Source organism: Ovis aries, chromosome 14 (genome assembly GCF_016772045.2).
Source record: "Ovis aries strain OAR_USU_Benz2616 breed Rambouillet chromosome 14, ARS-UI_Ramb_v3.0, whole genome shotgun sequence".
NCBI lineage: Eukaryota > Metazoa > Chordata > Mammalia > Artiodactyla > Bovidae > Ovis > Ovis aries.
This window is the reverse complement of record NC_056067.1, coordinates 50602146-50623886: the sequence shown is the minus strand read 5'-3', so window position 1 is coordinate 50623886 and position 21741 is coordinate 50602146. Positions and strand designations below refer to the sequence as shown.

The window sequence follows — 21741 nt, the reverse complement described above, 5'->3', positions numbered from 1 at the left end:
AACAACCTTCCCAGAGTTGTCACTTTCCACCATCCCTAGAGGTGGGCACAGTAGGGTCCTGTTTAAGACAGCAATGAAGGCTTGGGGCTGTCTGCTAGGGTTTGGAAACGGCTCCTCTGCCCCATCCATGCCCACCAAGAGTCTGTATCAAGGTTGTTTTGGCCCAAGTGACCCCCCTCATCATTCTGTGTCCCCCTTAAGCGGCAGGTGGCTCAGGCTATGATATAGGGAGCCCTTTATTCAAACTTTGACTCTGCTACTTATGTTCTGTGGCCCTGACTTATCTGATGGCCAGCTCTTTCACCAGTCACCTGGGAATGACGGTACTTCCCTCCCTAAGTGGAAGCAGATGATGTGTGCTGCAGTGGGTAACCCAGAGGCCGCTCACCACGTGCACGGAGCTGAGGCACAGGAGGCCTGGGCCCGCCTGGGTTCACTCCACCCTGCTCCCCTGCCTGAGACGCAGCCCACTGTCCCAGCCCACCCTGCCGCAGGCCCTCCCTCACCTCTGTGAAAACAGGTGTCTAGACAGGAAGCAGGTTTTCATGCCAATAATTTATTGAACGGAGGTCTGTACACAGGCAAACCTTACTGTGAAAACTAAGACATCAGGAGCTCCCCCACTGCCCCTGCCCTCCAGGGTCGGGAGAGGAGGGAGGAGGCCTTAGGGACAGAGGACAGGAGCAGGGACACAGCTGTAGAAGGGGAAGGGGCCAGGTTGGACGGTGCGAATCGACATTTTCTTTAAGAAAAAAATTATAACAATCTATTTACACCCGGGGGGTGAGGGGGGGAAGAGGAGGAGAGGGGCTGGTCTGGTTCTATTTACAAGGGACACAGTAGGGGAGGGGGTTGGAGGAGGTGGAGACCTGGGGGGAGGGTGGGAGGCTGAGGGGGTGGAAGGTCCTCATGCCCCCCATCCCTTGTCTTTCCTTCTCTTCCCTCCCCACAACCAGTTAAAATCCTCTTAAAAAGCCCACCGCAGGGGTGAGGCTGGTGAGGGAGGGACTGGGGGGGTGGGGTGGGGACTTGTTTACCTCTGCCCTCTGGTCTAGGGGCCCAGTCAGGGCAGGAGCTTGGTGGGCTATGGCCCCCCTTCCCAGCCCCACACAGGGCTCCCAGATGGAAGGGTAGTCGGTGGCGCCCTCAGGAAGAGTTAGTGAGGGTGGCTGTGGTATCGGTCGACTGCCAGTCCGAGCTGGTCTGAGCCTCACTTAAAGCTGAGCGGGGGAAGGAGCAGATGGTTAACCTGGGCCTGTTGGACCCCCACCCCCACCCCGCCACCCCAAGGCAGGAAGCTGGTGTGAGATGCTACATTAGAAACCGAAAGCTGTCTCTTTAGGTCGAGGGTTTCAAACTCAGACGCCAAAGGGCCAGGTTGGTCACTAAGTGACTCACAAGGGAGCACAGCCCCCCTAGCACAGGGGGCAGCTGGACCTCAGCTCCAGCTGGCAGGACCGCCCTGAGCAGAGGCAGGCCCACTGCTGCCAGTCTGATTTCTTCCCCGAGAGAAACAGGAAATCTGGATCTGCACATAAAATAGATCTCACTTTTCAATGGGAGGAACAAATCTAACTGTTTGTGCAGGCCAAATGTATCTCTTTCGTTTTCCAGTCTGCATCTGAACACAAAATACAGGCGATAATGCCTTACAAAGATGGCCATTCACATGGGAAACATCCTGTCAACAATTTCTGCAGTAAACTGGGGGTGCTGTGCAAACAACTGCCCCCTCCCCCATACACTGAGAAATGCAGCTTTACTGCACAAGAGATGGTCTCCAACTTACCTTGTGAGGATGGGGTGAGGGAGGCAGTGCCCGCCGGGGACCTCAAGTGAGGAGGGATGAGGATGGCATTGAGAGATGGTTGGATGGTGAGTTCTAGAGACAGGAATGGACATGTCTAGTCAAGGGACAGGGCACCTGGCGACCCAGTCCTGGTTAGAAAGGGGCACCAGATAAGGATAGATGTAGCCACCGAACACTTTAAAACTGGAAGGAGCCTAACACGGGAGATTGCAGAGTGCAGATGAGGTGGGTTGGGGTGTCCCTGCCTCAGGGGTTTATTTCCTGAGCCCCAGGACTGCCTTGCAGCCCACCCTCAGCTCTCCGGTCTTCCACACCAAGCTCTTCACTGTCTCCGGCTGCCCCTCCAGCACCCCAGATCCCAGGCTGGGCTCTCACCACCAGGACTGAAATTGAAGAGGGGGGGGAGCGGGCGGTTGTTGGGGAGCTGGGTTCCAGGACATCGCAGTTCATCGAAGAAGCTGTGCGCGCAGGCTTCCAGCGGCGAGAGCCTCGAGGAGGGGGTGTACTCCAGCAGGCTGGAACAGAGCGCGATGGCCTCGGGCGGCGTCCGCGATTTGAACACCTGGGGGTGCAGAGGAGATGGCTGAGGCCCTGGGCACGGGAGTGCTCCTGCTTGCCCCCACAACCCCGCTTTCCAGATGAGGAAACTGACACGCAGCCTCTTGAGGGGAGGTGAGCTTGTATCAGATAAGCAACCCGCTCGGGTCCCATGACTGTTTGGCCCCTGCTGTGCTGTGAGCCCGTCTCCCCATCTGAAATCATGCCTCTGGGATTTACTGGGGGTTCTCAGCTTTAAACTTTGCCATGTGATCAAAGTCAACTGACCCCCTACTGAGCCATGACTATAGCCAGGTCCCCAGACCAGTTGGCCTCCAGTGGGGACCTCAGCCACGCTGCCTGAACCCCGAATCCTGCCCCACCTTTGTCCAGGGGTGAGCTTTAATCTGGGGGAACTTGAACTCCGTGTAGTTGGGGTTCATCTCGCGAATCTGTTCCCGGCTTGGTGTTCCCAGCACCTGTAGGGAAAGGAAGGGGTCTGAGCCAAGGTCCTTGGCCCTGAGCCCAGTCCCTGCCCGCCCTGGCCCTGCCCTCACCTTGATGATCTCCACCAGCTGGTCCACCCCACTGTCCCCAGGGAAGATGGGCTGGCCCAAGAGGAGCTCAGCCAGTACACAGCCAGCCGACCACACATCTGAAGAGGAACAGGGGAGGGTCAGAGCTACCATGCCCATCCCCGGGCAACCATTTCTATCCTTCATGATCACCCTGAGAGATGCCAAGAGCCCCATTTTCTTGGCTCAGTGAGAAAGGACCTTGCACAAGGTCACACAGTATAGGAACACAGAAGCCTGACTCTGAACCTCCAAGTCTGCCTGACTACGCTGTACTCTCCAATCTAGAGGATTCCATCGCCTCTCTCCACTCTGATCCCAGTAAGCCTTTTCTCTGCAGCCTCAGAGGACACATCAACAGGCCCAGAACAGACAGCTGTGTTCTCTGGGCCTCAGGAAGGGAAAGCATTAAATGAGCTGCCTTACTCACTTCTGGCCTCTCTCTTGCACTTGGAAATAGCCGTGGCCTGGTTAGTCACCCCTTCCAGTCCTGTACCTTGACCCCCACAGCACAAGTTCACACCTAGGGACCATGACGTTTCCTTGCAAAGCTGATGAACTTTCTCTTCCGAACACTTTCACACCCTCTCCTCATGCCTGGAAGTTGGCACTCTCACCCCCAGCAACAGGGAAGGACATCGAGGCCCTGTGAACAGGTCACACCTTCATGGTGGCAAAGCCTTTCACCTCCCGATTCCCCCAAGGTCACTGTCAGCCCCTCCTGCTGACTGAGGAGAAAGGACTTCCTGGGAGGTTCCAGGGCTCTATGGACTCTGGAGTCAGGTCTGCTTTCAAAGCCCAGCCCTGCCCAGTCCCACCTGACTGTGGGCAGGTGACCTCACCACTCTAAGCTTTAGACTTAAAGCTTAGACAGGTGACAGCGTCACCTTCCTGAATTTGTGAGGACCAGCTAAAGGAACAGTGTTACGCTTTATCACCGAGCCTGGCAGACACACAGAAGGACCTCAAAAACTGCCATGACTGCTACCCCCCCCTCCCCCCCGCCAAGTCTGACCGATGGATGAGGTGTAATCGGTGGCTCCGAAGATCAGCTCTGGGGCCCGGTAGTAGCGAGAACAGATGTAGGAGACATTGGGCTCCCCGCGGACCAACTGTTTTGCGCTGTAGGAAGATATGGGCAGGAGTCAACACAGGCCAAGGGTCGGGATCCCTCCTCGCCCCTTCAGCCACCCAGCCCACCCCAGGTGAGGCTCACCTGCCAAAATCGCAGAGCTTGAGGACAGCAGTGTCGGGATCCACCAGCAGGTTCTGGGGCTTGATGTCGCGGTGACACACGCCCTGGGAGTGGATGTAGGCCAAGCTCCGGAAGAGCTGGTACATGTACACCTGGGGTGGGCAGGGGATAGCAGAACTCCAGCCCAGCTCTCCCCGCAGAGCACACCCCTGCTCCACCATCTCGGCCTGCAGAGCCCTTCCGGGCCCACTCTCCCTGTCTTGAAAACACTTCCGCTGCCCCTTGGTTCTCAAGCTTTGGTGAGCACCAGAATCACGTGGAGGCCATGTTAAAACAAGGACTGCAGGGCCCACTCCCAGAGGTTCTGATTCGGTAGATCAGGATAAAGCTCTGCAACCAGCCCCGTAGTGCTGGTGCCGGTCCACACTTTGGAAACCACTGCTTCAAACACACACTTCGGCAGAAGCCTGATGGACAAGACAGGTACATCAGGAAGGCCTTGTTTTAAAGCAGGCTGGGGAGCCTCACCAAGGAACCCACTGGCTGTAGGAAGGGCTCAGCCTCCTTCACTCAGCAGTCAAAACCACCCTCAGGCCAGCCCCTCTCCACCTGGATTTTTCTGCTATTCTCTTTCCTACTGACTAGGACGTTAAGTGCCAAGAGCAGGGATCTCAGTGTTTCCATTGCTCCTGGGGCCCTGGGGCCCCAGGGCTTCGTCCATTGCCCGGCATGTGTAACTGCTCAGGCCCGCCTCCTGGGCACCGCCTCCTCTGTTCCCAGTGCCTGTGGCCAGAGATGCCAACTTCTTGCCCTGTGCCCAGTCTCCTCCCAGAAGCCTTCCTCAATCCTTCTCACTCCCAAAGCAGGCAGGGCTAGGGGCCTCCTCTTTGCAGAATCCCTGTGCTTCTTCCGGGTCAGCCAATGTTGGTAGTTTTATAGTTCTCTGTGATGACGCCTGTCTACCCTGCTAAACTGAGAGCTCTTCTGGAGCAGTCTGCGTCGCAGTCAGTGGGACCCCTAGAGCTGCTCAGTGCTGGGTCCAGGACACAGTCCACAGACCAGATCACCACCACCCGCCCCCCCCAGAAGGTGCAGTCCCACAGCACCCCCCTAGGCCTGGGATCCTTAAAGTCAATGGGAGGAAAGTCGGCCCATGCAACCTCCGCAAATGCGAGCCCACCCTCCTCCCGCCGTGCAGCTGGCTGCTCGGGTCCTGTCCTCCACAGCATCCCGAAGCCCGCCCACTCACCCAGTCACTCACTCAAATCCGTCCTTAGGGACAGTAACACACAGGGCACAGCACCAGGGGAATGAGCCTCCGCAGGCCATGAAGATGCCTGAGTCCCTGGTGCCATGGACACTAAGTTTCCTCCAACCCTGCCTCCTTCCCATCCCCCTCTGCCAGGGCTCCACGGGCCAGGCCTCTGACCTCATTGTGCCTCTGCATTCTAAGTCCCCACCTCGATTCTGAGCTGACCGCACCAACATCGCTTGGTGCCGGTGGGCTCCTGGGGTGGACACGAGCCGGTAACGTGCAGCCTCCCCAGCCCTGGTCAGCCTGCCTCCCTGACTGCATCAGGCCTCGGCCTGGGATGCCCTGCCTTTGGGGAGCTCCATCTCTGGGGATGTAGGGACAAGGGCAAGGCACGTGAGGCCTCTAGAGACCAACGTAAACTTGGAAATGACGGGAGAGTCTGTCTGGAGCGCCTGACTTGGTGGGTGGGACCCCCGCAGCCCGCCAGCCTGCCTACCTTGACATAGATGATAGGGATGTTCAACTTGGCCTTGGTAAAATGGCGGGCCACCCGGTACACTGTCTCGGGCACGTATTCCAGCACCAGGTTTAGGTAAAGCTCATCTTTCTGCAGAGAGCAAAGGAGAGGTGTGAGGCATCATGAGAAATGGGCAAGGAAGAGGGGGAGGAAGGTGTGGGGAATAACAAGGGAAGAGACGAGCAGCCATGAGAAAGGCAGGCAGATGGGTGGAGCCCAAGCGGAGGAGGAATCCCCACACCCAGGTCTCACCTTCTCCCCACTGGAGTAGAAAAAGTATCTCAGCCTCACGATATTGCAGTGGTCCAGCTTACGCATAATCTGCAGCTCTCGGTTCTTGGGGGGCAAGGGAAGAGAGCCTCAGTAGACAAGCCACTCTCCCCGCCTCCCCTCCCGAGCACCCCTCACCACAGCTCTACTCCCATTCCTGCCGGCAGGGCCAAGCAGCCACTCCGTGCGTTAGCTCCAAGGCCCCATATGGAGCAGCCCCTAATTCCTCACCCCTAGCTCCCCTCACACACAACTAAAGTCAGATCACTTACATGTGCTTCTTGCAGCCTACTTCTTAAAAATGTTTGATTTTTTGCTCAGATTTACAAAGCAAATGACTTCACATGTAAATCTAAGTTTTTCAGCTTCTCTTGAAAATCACATGATGTGGCCACATGAGGCCCACTTCCCTGCCTGGCAAGAGCAACACTAGACAGGGAGGGGTCATCCAGATGCCCCTAGTCCCCACGCCGCTCCATGCTTTCACGGAAGGCATCTGGGCGCTCGGATCCCGAGTCCTGGCCTCCAGGCTTCTCATCCTCACCTTCCCAGTAGAGATCCAGCCTCAGCCTCTTCCCACAAGACCAGTCTTAGCGCTCTTGCCTCTCCTGTTCCCCCCTGGGGCCTCAGAGGCCCCCATCCTCAGACTCCTCTCACTTTCGGGACTTACCTATAATCAAATTCTGACCGGCGCCCTGGAGGAAGACCTGCCCCTGAGAGTCCTCACTGCCCGAGACCTAAACTCTGACCTGGTTTCTTCAGCCCAGGCTCAGTTTCTCCTACGTCCCGACTATACAGGATCCAAAGGGCCTCTACCAGCTCACAGGGCACTATATATGAATGAGGAAAAGGACCCCTTCCTCAGGGGTGCCTGGGCCCCACACCCAGGCATCTGCAGCACAGGCGGGATTTCTCCCAGCAAGTGCCAGACCCTGGGGGCAGAGCCTGACCTTCGCAGACAGAATTAGCCCCACCAGCTTCCTTTCTCTTCTGGGTAGCAGAGTAACTCAGTGGTTAAGGTGAAGTGCTTGGGAATCAGATTCTAGACTTGACCTTGTGCAATTCTCTTATCTGAATCTCAGTTTCCAGCTTCTGCTTGCTTAGAATAGGAGTAACAACAGCACCTACCCTCAGAGAATCTTTGCGCTGTTAAACTCGCCTACAAAGCACTTACGAAGAACAAGAGCCCAATAAAAGTCAGCTCTGGGTTCTCCTGGAATCCACATCCCCACACAGCTCACTCTCTTCTCCTCTGGCCCATGCTCAGACCCCCTGTACAAACCCAAGTCCAGCACTCTTGCTGGAGTTCCCCCACCAGTCATGTGCAGTCAAACCTCCTGATCCCCGTTCCCCGCAAGCTACCTTGAACCTCTTGTCCTGGAGAACCTTCTTGATGGCCACCAATTCCCTGGTGTCTGCCAGCCGTGCCTGGTACACGACCCCAAATGAGCCACTGCCAATCACTTTGATGTCTGTGTAAGCCACCTCCTGGGAGCGCTCCGGGCCTTGGCCTAGAGTGGCTACCACTGTGGTTACCTTCCCACTGTCACCTGGGGAGCAAAGGGAACACACAATCTACTGACCTTTTCCCTCGGGCCACCACCCCATCCTGGGGCTGTGAGAGGGCAGGGAGTCTCTACAGGAAGCTTATGGGCGGGGGACGGTCTTTGTCCCTCCCCCATCTTCAAAGGTGGCTCCTAGATGTCTCCTTTCCCCCTCTTCCCTTCAGGGAACCCCAAATCCTGACTCCTCCACAGGGGAGAATACTGACACATAAAACCTCTTGCTGTGCCAGGGTTGGTAACCTCTAATTTCCACTTCTGGTGAGCAGCAAATTACTGGTCCCTCCTGATGTGAGGAGGCACCACCACTCCCAGATGTTGAATCCATCCATGATGAGAGCTAACTGCCTTCTGCTCCCTCCTCTCTAGGGAGAGCCTGACCTAACCTCTTCCACTTGAGAGCAGGAACCCTGAGGTACTTCTATGTCAGTAAAGCCCTAACCTTTCCCACAACTTGGGGGACAGTGATCTCTTAAGTCCTCCCTAAGTGCAGCTGGTAACTTCACCACTGGTTTCTGGTGACAGAAAAGGATGACTCTTCCCGTAGGGAGTGCCAGCGCCCTAACTCTCACTTTTGGGAGACAATTAGCTCTTACCCAAATACTCTGGGGCTAGAAAAAAGCACTGGCCTGACCTCACCTGTGAGGTTCAGAGCCCCAGACCCCATCGTGTATGTAACTGGTCCCTAATGGACGAACACTTAATAGTGAGAATGGTGAACCTGATCTCTATCATCAAGGGTTTATCCTAGCCTCAGTCCTTTAAAGGAAATTCCCAAAACATTCTGCGATGGCAGCAAAAGTTGGTGGCATTCTTGGAGGACAGGGATCCCTCTTCTTGCGGTAACTGGTGAAAGGTTCCCCAAAGAAAAGAAGTCAGTGATGAATCAGATCCATTCAGAGGGGCCAGTGAGGGAGAGGATCCTATATAGCTATTTATCCAGAGTCAATGACATCATACATCAGAATAATGAAATGGGTATAACTTCACATCCTTATTCTAGGGGAGGGACTGGTAACCGCCCCTGCCCCCATTGCGTTTTCTGTGAAAGGAAACCCTTCAAGAAAGACATCTTTTCTTGAATATTAGTGACTATGAACTTGGTCTGAAAGGTATGCTGACTTCCAATCTGTCCTCAAGAAGCAGGAATCATTAATTTCCACCATTGGGTGTACAATTCTACATATTATGGGCAGATAGTGTTTTAAAAGGGAATCTGGATATCAGATTTGGAAAGCCCTGGCTTTGAGGCCACAGCAAGCCCAAATCCCTGCTTCTAAGTGATACTCAAATCCCCATGCTCTAAAGGGGAGCAAATTCAGATCCCTTCTCTGGGTGGTGGTGATCTTATTCGTGTTCTCTTGAGAAACAATAACCCTTGAGCCCCATTTGCAAGCGACAATGACCCCTGATCTGTTCTCGAATGGATAGCAACATCAGATTCCTGTTTTTAAGGTTCACGGACCCAAGACTTCGGGACTGGAAGAACAAGAACCTGTGACCCTGTCTTTTGGAGGATTACTAATTCTAATTCTACACTCCAAGTGATGGCAACCCCCCCGAATCCCTCTCTCCGGGAGGGGGTAGATCTCAGATCCCAGTTTGGGAAGGCACAGTGACCTCGAGCTCCTCCCTGAGCATAAAGAAGAACCTGATCGACGTCTGAGTGGCTTCAGGGATCCGATCTCCACCCGCCACGGGCACCGCTAGTACTCACGGCCCAGCTTCACTCCGGGCGGCGGGAAGCTGGTGCCCGCGCCGGGGCCGCCGCTGCCTCCTCCGCCGCTGCCGCTGGGGCCACCCCCGGAGCTCGAGGCCCCCACGCCTCCGCCCATGGCTCCGACTGACGTCTTCCCGCCGCCGCTGCCGCCTGGGCCAGAGGCCGAACCCCCCGGGCCGCCGCCGCCGCCGCCGCCTCCGCCGCCTGGCTCCGCGAACGAGCTGGTCCGCGCCCGGCCCGAGCCCCCAGGGCCGCCGCCCGAAGGCGCGCCACCGCTCATGGCGCCGAGCGCAGGCCCAGGCCGCGGGGCTCGGGCTGCCCGGGCTGCCCCCGCCGCTGCCGCCGCCGCCGCCTCCCCCGGGCTCCGGCCTCTTCCAGGCCGCGCCGCTCGGGCTCCGGCTCCGGCCCAGCGCCCGCCGCGGGGCACGCTGGGAGATGCAGTCCGCCGGCCCTACGCGACGCCGTCGCCGCTCTAGGCCCTCACAGAGAGCCGCGTGGCACGCTGGGAAATGGAGTCCACAAAGACCTCAGAGATGGCTGCGGCGATGATGAGTCTCGCTGCACCTCGGAAAATAGAGTCCCGGGCAATAAGTTGGACAATTGCCCACAACGGACTCTGAAGCACTTTCTGAAGCAGAGTCAGAGTCGCACACTCACTCCATTGCGGCAACCGCGCGTCCCTAGGTGTGCCTCAGAAATGTAGTCTCAGGCAACTCCGTCAGTGAGCTGTATAGGTCCGATGCACTCCGGGAAACGGAGTCCAATCGCTCACTTAATTTATTGGTTGTATGTCGACTGGTGCCAAGTGCACTCTGGGAAATTGAGTCGGAGTCGGTGGACCCGCCGCTATCGGGCTGTGAGGCAAGCCGGGAAATGTAGTCGTCGCCACGCCCTCACCGCATTGCGGGTATAAAGCTACTTCCAAAGCACGCCGGGAAATGGAGTCCCATGTGATTCCTAAGCTCCAAGTGGATATTGCAGTTCCGGAGATAGGCTAGGAAATGGAGAGGCAGAGCATTCCTCCACCCTCGTTCGCTAGGCCGCAATCCCTGCTGGGAAATGTAGTCAACACCGAGGCTTCAGGGTAGTTGCTACAGCGAGCCTTGTGTCTTCTGGGAAATGGAGTTCAAGGCGGCCTTACCATTGACTGAGGGGGCGGGGTCCACCGTAATCCTGAAGCATGCTGGGGAATAGTCCAGACCGGATCCCGACCCTTTGTGAGAAGACAGCTGAGGTTTGCCGGAAAGAGCGTGAGCGAAAGGGGAAAGGCAGTCGCCTAAAAGAGACTGCGGAAAGTTTCAACGCCTCCTCTCCTGATGCCAGGTCCCAAGAAAGAGCCGAAGTCAATCAGGGACTACTGGAAAATGGAGTGCAAACACTCCCAAGTTTCCACAAATCCGGAAGGAAAACCCTCCCCGCCAACGATTTAGGAAACAAAGTTTCCGGTGGATTTTCAAGACAATACAGTCTTCGGATATTGTCTAGCTTTTCCTAACAATGTACGTTGCACCTGGAGGCTGAACTGAAGGTTGAAAAAAATGAAAACACAATTTATCTTGAACATCCCATTAAGCTCTTTGAATCCGCAGGCTTCCTAAATTACAGGATGCTGGAAGGCCCAAAAGAAGGAAGCCAGCTGCTAGGAGTAGCCTCGCGTTTTGTGCTCGCATTATGTTGCCACCACTTATCGATTAATACCCGGAAGGACGGCAGTCCAAAGCGCGCTGGGAAACGGAGTTCGTTTGAGTGTGTGTGTGTGTGTGTATACAGAGCTCGTGTGAGTGTGTGCTGGGAAATAAGAGTTCATGTGAATGTGTCGTCTGTGTGTTCCGGAAGTATTTGTAACTGAAATGAAGTCACCCTCTTCTCCTGCCTCGTGGAATGACGGGAAATGGAGTTCTAGGCTTCACTTTAATCAGATCCTGTGATCACTCTAATTGCCCTGCCCTTTGAAAAAAGTCTCGTCCAAGCTGTAGTTGAGTGCAATTCCCAGCGGACTCCTGGGGCAGGACGGATAGTAACTCTGAAGCCTTTCGTACTACATTAACCAGAAGGCAAAGCACAGTCACACTTCCGCTCTCTTCGCAATGAATTCGGCTACATCACTGCATAGTCCAGAGCGGGTGCTTCTGGGAGTTGTAGTAATCCCTCAGTCAAACAGTTCCTGCTGCCCTCTGACGGCGGCTCGGAGTCCAAAAGCAAAAATCTGACTCAAACCCCAAATCCTGGGGAATTCTAACCTGGACCAAGAAGGCTTACAAGGGCAGGAGAACAGGGCGGAATAGTGGCGGTTACTTAACGGCCAGAACCCGTGGGAAGTGCGGAGTGGGCCGCACGTGTGCAACCGCCAGAGGATATGGGGGTCCGTGGGAGTCTGAGGGAGTCAGTCTGAAGGAATCTTATCCGAATGTCTGTACGAGATGAGAACGTTTGTTGAGGGGTGCTAGAGCGGTTTGTAAGTGGCTATGAGGGACCTCTGGGTGTCTAGAGATGCTCAGAGGTGTGAAGAGGTAAAATGGTCTTCCTGGAGAGGAGTGAAGTCAGAAAGGACTTGAGGTGTCTGTAAAAGATCTGTGGGAGACTGTGAGAAACTGATGGTGACTGAGGGTATTTCTGAGGGACCTGAAGAAGTGAGGGATGGTTGAGAAGCCTAAGAAAGGAATTTCTGGGGACTGAGGGAGTGCTGGGGATTATAGGTAAGGAGAGGGTCTCTGACAATATGAATTAATTGATGGAAGTGTCTTGAGATCTATAAAGAGCTTTTACTTGGTATCAGAGATCCTGAAAGATGTGGAAGGGAGCAAGGGTATGATCTTGCAGAAACTGAATAGATTTAGATGGGCCACTTTAAAGATGAGAGGAGCTGCTGGAGTTTTCAAGACCAGAGGCCACGTGTGACATCCCACTCAGCCAGAATTTGGGGAAAGAAATCTGGCTGCGCTGTGATCTGATCTGGAGAGGGGTTCTGGAGCTGAGCACCTTTGACTCCATGGTAGATCCGGTTTAGAGGTGCTCTGAAGGCACTAGAATCAGGTGCTGAGACCACTAGTCAGGGTCCTCCCTCCTACCTCAGTGATGACATCCCCCTCTCTCCATCACACCACCACCAACTTAGCTGCATCCATGTTGCCAGGAGACACGCCTCATCCCTACTTCCAGAAATAGCCCAGTGGCCCCCACCCCAAGGGAGTGACTTACATCACCCAGGAGAGGGAGCAGTTGCCTGCAGGCCTCCACGGGAGCCTCACAGTACCCCAGCCCTGGATCCTTTCTTCACTGCCAACGGGCATCATCAGGGACCACCCACCCAGGGCTGGCTTGAAATGAGGATGAAATGAGTGGGTAGGATTTTCCAGTTCCTTCCCCCCGAGTTGCATAGGGTGGGGTTTCATGGTGAAGCCATGCAAGACCAGGGCCCTCAATTATCTTAGCAGCTGTGTGGCCTTTGGAAAATTCCTTTCCCTCTCTGGGCCTCAGGCACCTCACCTGCACTGGATGGCTTGTGCTGTCTCAAAGCACCTCCAGCTTGGATACCTCCTCCTGATTCTTTCATCTCTGATTCAAGCTCTCCAACTTGGGCTTCTGGCTTTATGACCTCTCCTCTCAGATCTTAGGAACTTGAGATCCTGGTCTAGAATCAACCATCCTGGCTTTAGAACTAAGTTGTTGAAAGAACATGTATTTCAGAGACAGACTTCATTAAAGTCCCAGCTGGGCTTAAGGCCTTAGGCAAGTCATTTAAGTGAGCCGCTAGCTCCCACCTTGGAGATAAAGAACTCCAGCTCCTAAGTACCTGGCACACAGTAGGTGAACAGCAACTGCAATTAAGCCAGTCTCTTCTTAATTTACTAGTAGAGTGCTCCCATGGGTTGATGGGAAGATCACTAAAGTGCCTTGAAAGATCTACATTGCAAGACACTGCAAGCCTGTCACCAAAGGACTACCAGATGAACTCATAAGCACCTCTAAGAGTTGATATGTGAGAGGACACCAAAGGTAGTGCAGAAGGAGCACCAGGCCTTCACCAGAGCCTGGAGGAATGAACAGTACTTCACAGAGAAGAGAGGCATTTCAGGCAGAAGAACAAGGGCCATGGCCTGGCACTGAAGAGCCGAAAAGTGCTCCCAGGAAGAGTGGATCCCCAGAGGAGGGCCAGAGAATGCCCAAGACCTTCACCACCAGGCCCAGAGGTTTAGTGCCCCCCAAGGTCAGTTCATTTCCAGGCCTGGACTTGACCCATTCAGATGGGCTTAGGCCCTCTGGCCATGGATCCACTCAGGGCCAAGGATGTGGCCCTGAGGTGGCTGCGTGCAACACTCAGATCACTGCGTCCAAAGGTCCAAAGTTTTTATTGTTTTGAATACATTCTCCAGCAGCCCCCGACTTCCCTCCCCACCCACCCTCCATCCCCAATACAGAATAAGGCTTGACCACAGACCCCCACCCCAGGGGCTCCAGCTGGGAGACAGAGGGGGCTTCCAGTTTGGTTTCAGGGCACCCCTTTCCCCACCCGCCTGCCTATGGGGCAAGTCCTAGGAGCAGCTCGGGGGTGAAGGGGTTGGACTGGCACTGGGGTGGGGACCAGGAGAGGGATAGCAGGCACTTGTAGAGATTTGTGGCCTATGGGCGGCACCCCTCACCCTCCTCCGCCCCCAACCCCCCCCAACACGGAATTTTTGGTTCATCATAAAATGTCCCTCCCTCCTCTGCTGCAACCCTGTGGGGCTATGAGAAACCCAGGCACTCACGGCCCCTGGAGGGGCGGGGAAGGCAGGACTGGGGCTGAGGACAGCCGGGGATAGACAGGGAGAGAAGTACCAGAGGCAGAGGACAGGGAGGGAGACAGGCTTTACTTCCTAAACGATTGTGATAAAAAAGTTCCTGGGCTTTGAGGCCGGAGCCTCAGTTCAAATATAAATTCCCCAGAATGGAGGTGGCCCCCTTAACTCCCCCCTCCCTCCCACCCCCACCACTTTGCCCGGAGCTTAGAAACCCACAGGGAAAGGGGATGGCCCCCCACCCTGGGCACCCACCCACCCTCATCATTAAAAAAAAAAAAAATTAAAAGTTTTATACAAAACATGGGGGACGGGAAAGAGGAGGAGGCAGAGCGAGCCTAAAAAGCTGCCCTCACCTCCAGGTAATGGGGGGGTTAAGGCAGCAAAAGAGGCATGGGGGTGGGGGGAATGGGGGTCCCCTGCCCACAGCCCTCAGGAATCTCGATGCTCCAGAGAGAGCTGGGCTGTGGCGTGCTGGAGGTCAGAACTCACCCGCCTTGGGGTGAGGGGCCCCCCAGCCTCCCCAGGCCCCTCCCCACGCACCTTCTTGTCCTCACCCTCATCCTCAAGGCCCCCAGCGGGGCCCCCACCCCCTTCGAGGCGACAGTCTTCACTCCAGCGGCGTTTAAAGCGCAGCTTGAGAGGCATGCACTGGGCAACCCCGGGCACCTCGCCCGGGTCGGGCTTTGGGGGTGCAGGCGGCACACGAGGCGTCTTGAACACCTCCCCATCTTCTTCATCCTCGTCGCTGATGTCAGTCACCTCCACCTCCTCCGACTCGCCTTCGGAGATCGGTTCCACCTTGATCTGCGGTGGCGGTGGCGGTGGCGGGGCCAGCACCCCGGCACCCTCGGCCAACCCGCCTGCACCGCCGAGGGCCAGGCTGCCGCCCTTATCAGCGCCCGCCGGGGCCTTCTCCCCAGCAGCCCGCTGCCGGCGTCCCAGGGGGGGCGGCTGGAGCTTAAACTTGAATGGAGAGGAGGAAGAGGAGGACGAGGCCGAGGAGGGGACCGGTGGGGTCTCGGGGGCCATGGGCGGCAGCGGGCACTTGTCGGGGCGCTGGGGCTGTGGCACCACCAGCCCGGGGTAGTGCAGGAAGGCGCGGGGGCTGAGGTGGTAGTTGTAGACGCTTTGGGTGTGGGCCTGCAGGTACCGTTTCATGTCCTCGGGGCTGAAGGAGAAGTGGGAGCCTCCCCCCGAGCCGCTGGGGCCCCCGCCACCACCGGGGTACATGGGGCTCAGCGTGGGGGATGGGGTGTAGGCCAGGTGGGTCGGGGTCATGGGTAGAGCCGGGGAGAGCTGCGGGGGCAGCAGGGAGCCAGGCCCGGCTAGAGGCGACACGGGGAAAGGGCTGAGGGGCTCAGGGCCACCCCGGGGCCGGGGGTAGACACGGAAGACACCAGGGTCATGGGGCAGGCGGGCCAGTGGGGGCCCACGAAAAGCACCCAGCTCTGGGGGGCCGGGCGGTCGGGCCCGGGGGTCCTCTCCCAGGGGCTCTTCGAGCTCTGACGTGCCATCACTACAGTCACTGACCGAGCCCCGGCCCAGGCGCCGGGCCACCACGGCCGAGAAGAGGGATGACGATGACGAAGAGCAGGCCGGCGGTGAGCGGGGGTCCTCGGTGGGAGACAGCACCTCGGAGGGCGTCGACGGAGGAAAGCGGAAGTGGCTGCCGCCTGTCGGCACTGGCGGGGCGCTCTGGGGCACCGCACCCCCTGACGGGAGAGGGAAGACGTGATGTCAAGCCCCCCCCCACCCGCTCCGCCTCGCCTGGACATTCGGGTAGACCCTGCTCTCCAAGGCCGTACCCGCCAGCCCTGGTACTCACCAGCCAAGCCCACGTCGATGAAAGGGTAATTAACCAGCACCAGTTTGTTGAAGTTGAACTTGTAGGTGAACCGTTTCCCCTTGGTCTTGTGCAGAATGCGTTTGTTGTAGTAATAGCTGGGGGTGCAGAAACACCGTTCACCAGAGGGTCAGTCACAGGGGACCCGAATCTAGAACCCAAACCTTGACCTGTATTAGTGTTACTTGCAAAGGGTGACTGAGAAACGTGGGCCACATGGGAGGAATCAAGGTCCAGAGGGTGGGGACCAGCTCTCCCCTTAGTTCTGGGGCCAGACTACAGGCCACATCCATGACCACGTTCTCGCTTTGGTGTGACACGTGGGCTCAGAGGGGTTAGAACTTGGCCCGAGGTCACACAGCTACCATGTGGCACAGCCAGAAGTCAAACCCAGTGCCTACCCCCACGGGCCAGGGGGCTCCCAACTGGTGTGTTGGGGGGGCTGTCCACGTCTGCCCCAGGGCCTCTGTCCTCCTCACCGCAGAGCCCGGCTCAGCTTGTCATAGTTCATCTGGGGCTTGCACTTGCGGACCCCCCAGAGCCGAGCCACCTCGTCCGGGTCCTTGATGACGAACTCCCCGTAGTCCCCCTGCCAGGCGATGACGCCCTGGTATTCCTCCTTCCGCAGCAGCTCCAGGATAAAGTGCCACAGCTGGATCTGCCTGGAGCCAGGGGACGACTCCGGCTTGTAGGCCCAGTCCGGGAAGGCAAAGCCTGGGGACAGGAGGCAGGAGAGCAGCCCCGGGTCAGGGCGCCGAGTCTGGGCCCTGGGGCCCATCCCAGGGTCCACCTCCTATCCCCGCCCTTACCATGGGGAAACCCGTCTCCCCTCTGCCAAGCCAAGACCTGGTTAGAGGGAGACAGTGCGTGTCTGTGTGTGTGAGGGGGGCTAGACAGGAGCTGGGGGGAGGGGAAGCTGGAGCCTGCTCCAGCGACACCGGGAGAAACAGGAAACCGTCGGCGGCGGGTCCCGGGGCCAGTGCCAGGGGGCCAGGCACCAGGCCAGGCCGACGGGCAGGGCTGCCAGTGGGGGAGGGGCAGGAAGGGGCACACGTGGCCAGGCAGGCTGGGGCTAGCCACCCCCAGCCCACCCTGACTCCCATTCAGGGTCAGTCATTACCACGCCCCTGCCCCCCCCAACCTCCTCTGTTCCCCTCCTAGGAACATACACTGTCTCCCTCCCAAGACCTACCGGAGCCCTTACTCCCACCCTAGGCCCCCAAGAGGAGAAGGTTTTTTTTTTTTTTTTTCTTAAAAGGACCAGGAGGGGTGCGGTGGCTGGTTGACGATGAGGTCAGCGCTTGCACACACAGAGGCTTCTGTCTTCCCTGGAGAGTGAAACCCAGACTGTCTGAGAGAGCGCCCCCCCATCAAGCCCGGGACCCTCTGTGCTGCACTGCCCTACCCAGACCCGGGCACATGGACCCAACCTGGCTGGAGGGCCTCAACACTGAACAGGCATCGCTCGCTGCAACCCATTCCCCCTTCTGCCTTCTCATCTTCAGCTTTTTCCCTGCCCACCTACCTACCCGCCCCCAGCATTAACCTTGGGTAGAGGTTGGTGGTGGGCTGGTATGTCCCTAGAGGGGGTGGGCAGCCTGAGTGGGGGGAGTTGGGGGGGCTGCGGTTGTTGTCATTTCCCAAACCCCCGGGTAATCAGGGGCCATCAATAATTCAGCACAAGGCAGCCGGTAATGGAGGGGTGGGAGGAGGGAAAAGGGAGGAAGAGAAGAAGGGGGGAGGCAGGACAGGAGCCCTGGTGCCACTAGAGGGAGAAGGCCAAGGTGGACAGCTAAGGATGGGTGGGTCCCCAAGTCCCAGTCAGGCTGCAAGGGCCAGCCTTCTTCCATGGCCCTGGCTCAAACCCCAGCTGAAGACAGCACCACCCCAACCTGAGGCAACATGGAATCTCCCTGAAAGCCCCCACCCAAGTCTGGAATCCAACAGGGGAGCCTTCCCGATGGGGACGCTGGGGATCAGCAGCTCCTGGTCCCAAAGGGACCACTCCCTCTAAATCAGAGCTGACTCTAAACCCTGACCCCTGGCCTTGGGCAGACTGGGATGGCCAGCATTCCCCACCTGGTCCCTGCCCCATTCAAAAATCCCAGCCTCCAGTCAGTCCCTCAGGGCTCCAGGGATATGACCACATGACCTCAGCTGGTCACAGACCCAGGGTCCTGTACCAGCAGTTCCTGCTCCATTCACAAGTGACAGCCCCTGACAGCACCTTCCACGGACCCCAACATCCACAGCCCCATCCCTCTCTTGGGAATCCAGGTGTTCACCCCTTGATCCTCACCCTGCTAGAGAACCAGGTCCAACAGTCTTGTTCAGGGCCCAGAGGCTCTTGGGAACCCAAGAGACCGCCTACTTCATGTACCCGCCAACCTTCTCCAAAAAACTCCTGTCTCCCTTCATGGCACCAAGCTTCACGCCCCCGCCCCCACCCCCAACAAGCCCCAATCTGGCTCTTGGACTCAGGGCGGGGGCCGAAGCCCCTGAGACATCAGTCTAGGGTTGGGAGGGTGTACTGATTTCCACCCTCCCCCCAAAATTAAAGCCACCCTTCCCAGCCCACCCGCCCCAGCCTCCTTGTCCCGGTAACCAGGCAACGTGTGTGCAGCGACAGTCCTGGGAGCGGGGGAGCAGGAGGCTAAAAATAAACTTTGCAGAAGAGAAGGAGTGAGAGAGACTACATGCAACACAAAGGGAACTCAGAAGGGAGGTGGGGGGCTCTGGAAAGGCCTCAGGCTGCATTCTGGGGGTTGACCCAGGCCCCCTTAGTTAAGCCCCCTCCCTGAACAACCTCACCCCGGGGCCAGGACCCTGGCTCCCACTCATGGCAGGGACCCTCCGCCTTCCCAGGCCAACCCCAAAGCCAGCTTTCCTCATCGGACACGGCATACATGAGGGCCTGTTCCCAGCTTTGGGGGGAGAAGGAAGATGGGGGGTGACGTCAGGGTGTCTCAATGGGGCTCTGTTCCCCAGGCTTTGGAGCCAGGAGCCAGGCACGGGCAAGGGGAGCATGTGTGAGTGTATGTTGTGTATGAGTCCACGTGCTTAAAACAGGGAACCACCCGGCCTACACCAAGAAAGCCTGGGGATGCAGGACCTCCGGGGCACGGGGGGGACAGTGAGGCAGAGACAGAGCAGCTGACAGAAAAACTGAGGACACTGCCAGACAGGGTGGAGAAGAGGCAGCAGACAGGAAGGGCTGGGATGGCGGGGCCCCAGAAGACACACCTGGATCCCACACAGGCGGGGTAGGGAATCTCCCAGACAGACTGTGGAAACCTGGGCGTGGGGGGGCGGGCGCGGGGTGCAGAATTCTCGGGCACCCCTCAAATTCACCTTAACTGCCCAAACTTTTTTCAAAAGGACTATGGGGGTCGGAAGGGAGGAGCAGTGGTAGAGGAAGAACACGCCGGCCTCCTGGGGGGCCCCACCACCTCCCCCACTCCAGGCAGCCCTCGGTGGCGCCAGGGCCGGGAAGAAAACAGGAAGTGGGAAACAGCCGCGGCAGAGGAGAGTGGGGCCGGGATAGAGGATCGGATGGAGGGGCGCGCAGCGGCCAGCCAGGAGGCAGATGGACCCATGGACCCACCGGGAGGCCAGAAGAGGCTCCCGCCCCTTCCCCCAGCCAGAGAACCCACACACGGCGCGGCCCCAAGACTGGGATGGGGGAGCGGCCCAGCCGGTCCCACCAGGCGAAGGCCCATAGCAGGGAGCGAAGACGAGGCGGGGTTGTCTCGGTCCCTCGGCCCCCTCCTCCGGCGAAGGGAGGCTCCGGCTGCCCCCGAGGCCCAGCGGCCCTGGAGCCTTCAGGAGCCAGAGAGTATGTGGGACGCACGTGACTGACCCTACTGCACTCCGAGCCCCTGCCCACACCCAGCCCCCTCCTCGGCCCCCAATCCCCAGGCGCCCGAGCCCGGCTCGGAGCCCTTTAAGAGCCGCCCCCACCCGCCCAGCGAGGGGGGGCGGGGTGGGTGGGCCGGTCGGGGCACACACCCGCACACAGGAGCCGTAGCCGCGGCCGCCGCCGGGGGAAGGAAACAAGTTTGAACAGCGGCGCCCGGCCCCCTTCCCCCTCCCCCGTCCCCGCCCCGGGCCGGATTCCGACGGGGTAGACGGGCAGGGGGCGGCTGGGACCCCTCCCCCAGCGCGCCCGGGCGCAAAGTCCAGCCTTGGAGAGCCCGGGGGCGGCGGGGGAGGGGAAGGGGGAAAGTCCGAGTGGGAGGGGGGGTTAATCCTGCTGCCCCCCGCCCGCCGACCGAAGGGGGGGGGAGGGGAACCTTGGTCCCTTAAGGAGGAGCAAGTTGGCGGGGAAGAGGGGGGCGGAGGGAAGAGACGGCCGGTTGAAAGAGAAGAGCTGGATGAGGGAGGGGGAACGAGGGGGGGGAGCCTCCGCGTCCCCCCCACCTTCCCCACCCTCCTCAACCCCAGGTCCCCCGCGGCGAGGGAGGAGGGATCCCAGGTCTCTCCGGAGCGACCTTAAAGCCGCGCGTTCTAAGGTCGGAAACAAAAAGTTCCTTTTTCGAACGTTCGGGCTGCGCTTTGGAACTTTGCGACTCGGCGCGGGCGGGGGAGCGAGGAGCCGGCGGAGACGGGCGGGGGAGGGGCGGCGCAGCCCGGACCCCGAGTCCCGGGCTCCCCACTCACGCCCTCCTCCTAGAGGCCATCCCGTATCCCCCTCTAAGCCGGTGCGGGGCACGCATCGCGGTGAAGGTCAAGGGCCGGACCGTGCAGCGCGGAACCGGGAATAGCGGGCCCTGTGGATAGCGCCCCCCCACACACACCCCGCACACGTCCCGGCCCCCGGAGTGCAACGTGACAGAGAGGCTGGGAGGAACCCAGCCACCCCCGTGATCCCGGGTGTCAGGGAGAGCCCAGGTTTTGGGGTCCAGGCAAGGAAAGAACCAGGACTCGCAGCACCCAACCACTGCGCCCAGAACCAGGAATTGGGGGCCCGGTGCACACCCCCGCTCGCACCGCAAGAAGCAACAGGTCTCGAGTGCTTGGGGGGTCCCCCGCAACTGGGGAACACTCGGGCTCCCCCAGAACCCTTCAGCCCCCCCAAAGTTTCTCCGCCTGGTTTCCCGGGGCAACAAGTCTCCCCCACACGTGCTGCCCCCGCCCCCACCTGTGTCCGCCGGGGTCTTCATGCTGGGGGGCCCGGGGCTAGGCGCCCCGACTCCGGGCCGCAGCTCCCAGCGCCCGCGCTGCCCCGTCCCGTCCCGAGCACGTCGGGCCGCCCTCGCCGATTCACCCGGCCTCGCCTCTCAGAGCCTCTCCCCTCCCCGCCGCCGCCTCCCGGGTTAATATCGCACTCCGGGGCCGGGACGCCCACGCCCCCCGGCCGGCGACGTCACCGCCGCGTCGCCATGGAGACACTGTGCCCGCCCCCTCCCAGCGCACTCACACAGACACACACAGGCACACATACATACACACGCGCGCGCACGCACACACACACACACACATACACACACACACACACACACTCGCCGGCGCGCTGCCACTGAGGACCGGCCGGCGCTAGGCTTAAAGGGGCCGCGCGACGGGGGAGGAGAGAAGGAGAGACTGGGATAGGATGGGGTCCTGGGGGTCATGACCTTTCTCTGAGGCTCCAAGTCTGAAGATAACTTTAAGTCCTCAGGATCCGCGACTTGCCGCCCC

General features: G+C 58.8%; 2 protein-coding genes across 2 annotated transcripts; both read right to left on the bottom strand.

The window, feature by feature from the left end:
- Positions 1-536: 536 nt before the first annotated feature.
- On the bottom strand, positions 537-9849 carry GSK3A (glycogen synthase kinase 3 alpha). The gene is made up of 11 exons (XM_012095060.4): positions 9439-9849; positions 7522-7709; positions 6142-6225; positions 5869-5979; positions 4139-4269; positions 3938-4044; positions 2905-3002; positions 2731-2826; positions 2186-2372; positions 1790-1882; positions 537-1220 (listed from the first exon to the last, which is right to left on the bottom strand). Exons 1-11 carry the CDS (start codon positions 9719-9721, stop codon positions 1147-1149), a joined length of 1452 nt encoding a protein of 483 aa, XP_011950450.3. The 5' UTR covers positions 9722-9849; the 3' UTR covers positions 537-1146.
- Positions 9850-13771: 3922 nt separating this feature from the next.
- Positions 13772-21358, bottom strand: ERF (ETS2 repressor factor). The gene is made up of 4 exons (XM_027978375.2): positions 21206-21358; positions 16545-16779; positions 16048-16163; positions 13772-15934 (listed from the first exon to the last, which is right to left on the bottom strand). The coding sequence occupies exons 1-4, from the start codon at positions 21225-21227 to the stop codon at positions 14652-14654; spliced, it is 1656 nt and encodes a 551-aa protein (XP_027834176.1). The 5' UTR covers positions 21228-21358; the 3' UTR covers positions 13772-14651.
- Between the last annotated feature and the right edge of the window lie 383 nt (positions 21359-21741).

Excerpts from the sequence above, each read along its gene's own strand:
- GSK3A (XM_012095060.4), bottom strand. The coding sequence starts at position 9,721 with ATGAGCGGTGGCGCGCCTTCGGGCGGCGGCCCTGGGGGCTCGGGCCGG. Across the intron at positions 4,270-5,868 it reads TCCCTATCATCTATGTCAAG|GTGTACATGTACCAGCTCTT; the intron begins GTAGGCAGGCTG and ends TGCCCACCCCAG. Across the intron at positions 2,373-2,730 it reads AAGCTCACCCCTGGACAAAG|GTGTTCAAATCGCGGACGCC; the intron begins GTGGGGCAGGAT and ends CTGCACCCCCAG.
- ERF (XM_027978375.2), bottom strand. The coding sequence starts at position 21,227 with ATGAAGACCCCGGCGGACACAG. Across the intron at positions 16,780-21,205 it reads GAAGACCCCGGCGGACACAG|GCTTTGCCTTCCCGGACTGG; the intron begins GTGGGGGCGGGG and ends TCCTGTCCCCAG. Across the intron at positions 15,935-16,047 it reads CATCGACGTGGGCTTGGCTG|GGGGTGCGGTGCCCCAGAGC; the intron begins GTGAGTACCAGG and ends CTCTCCCGTCAG.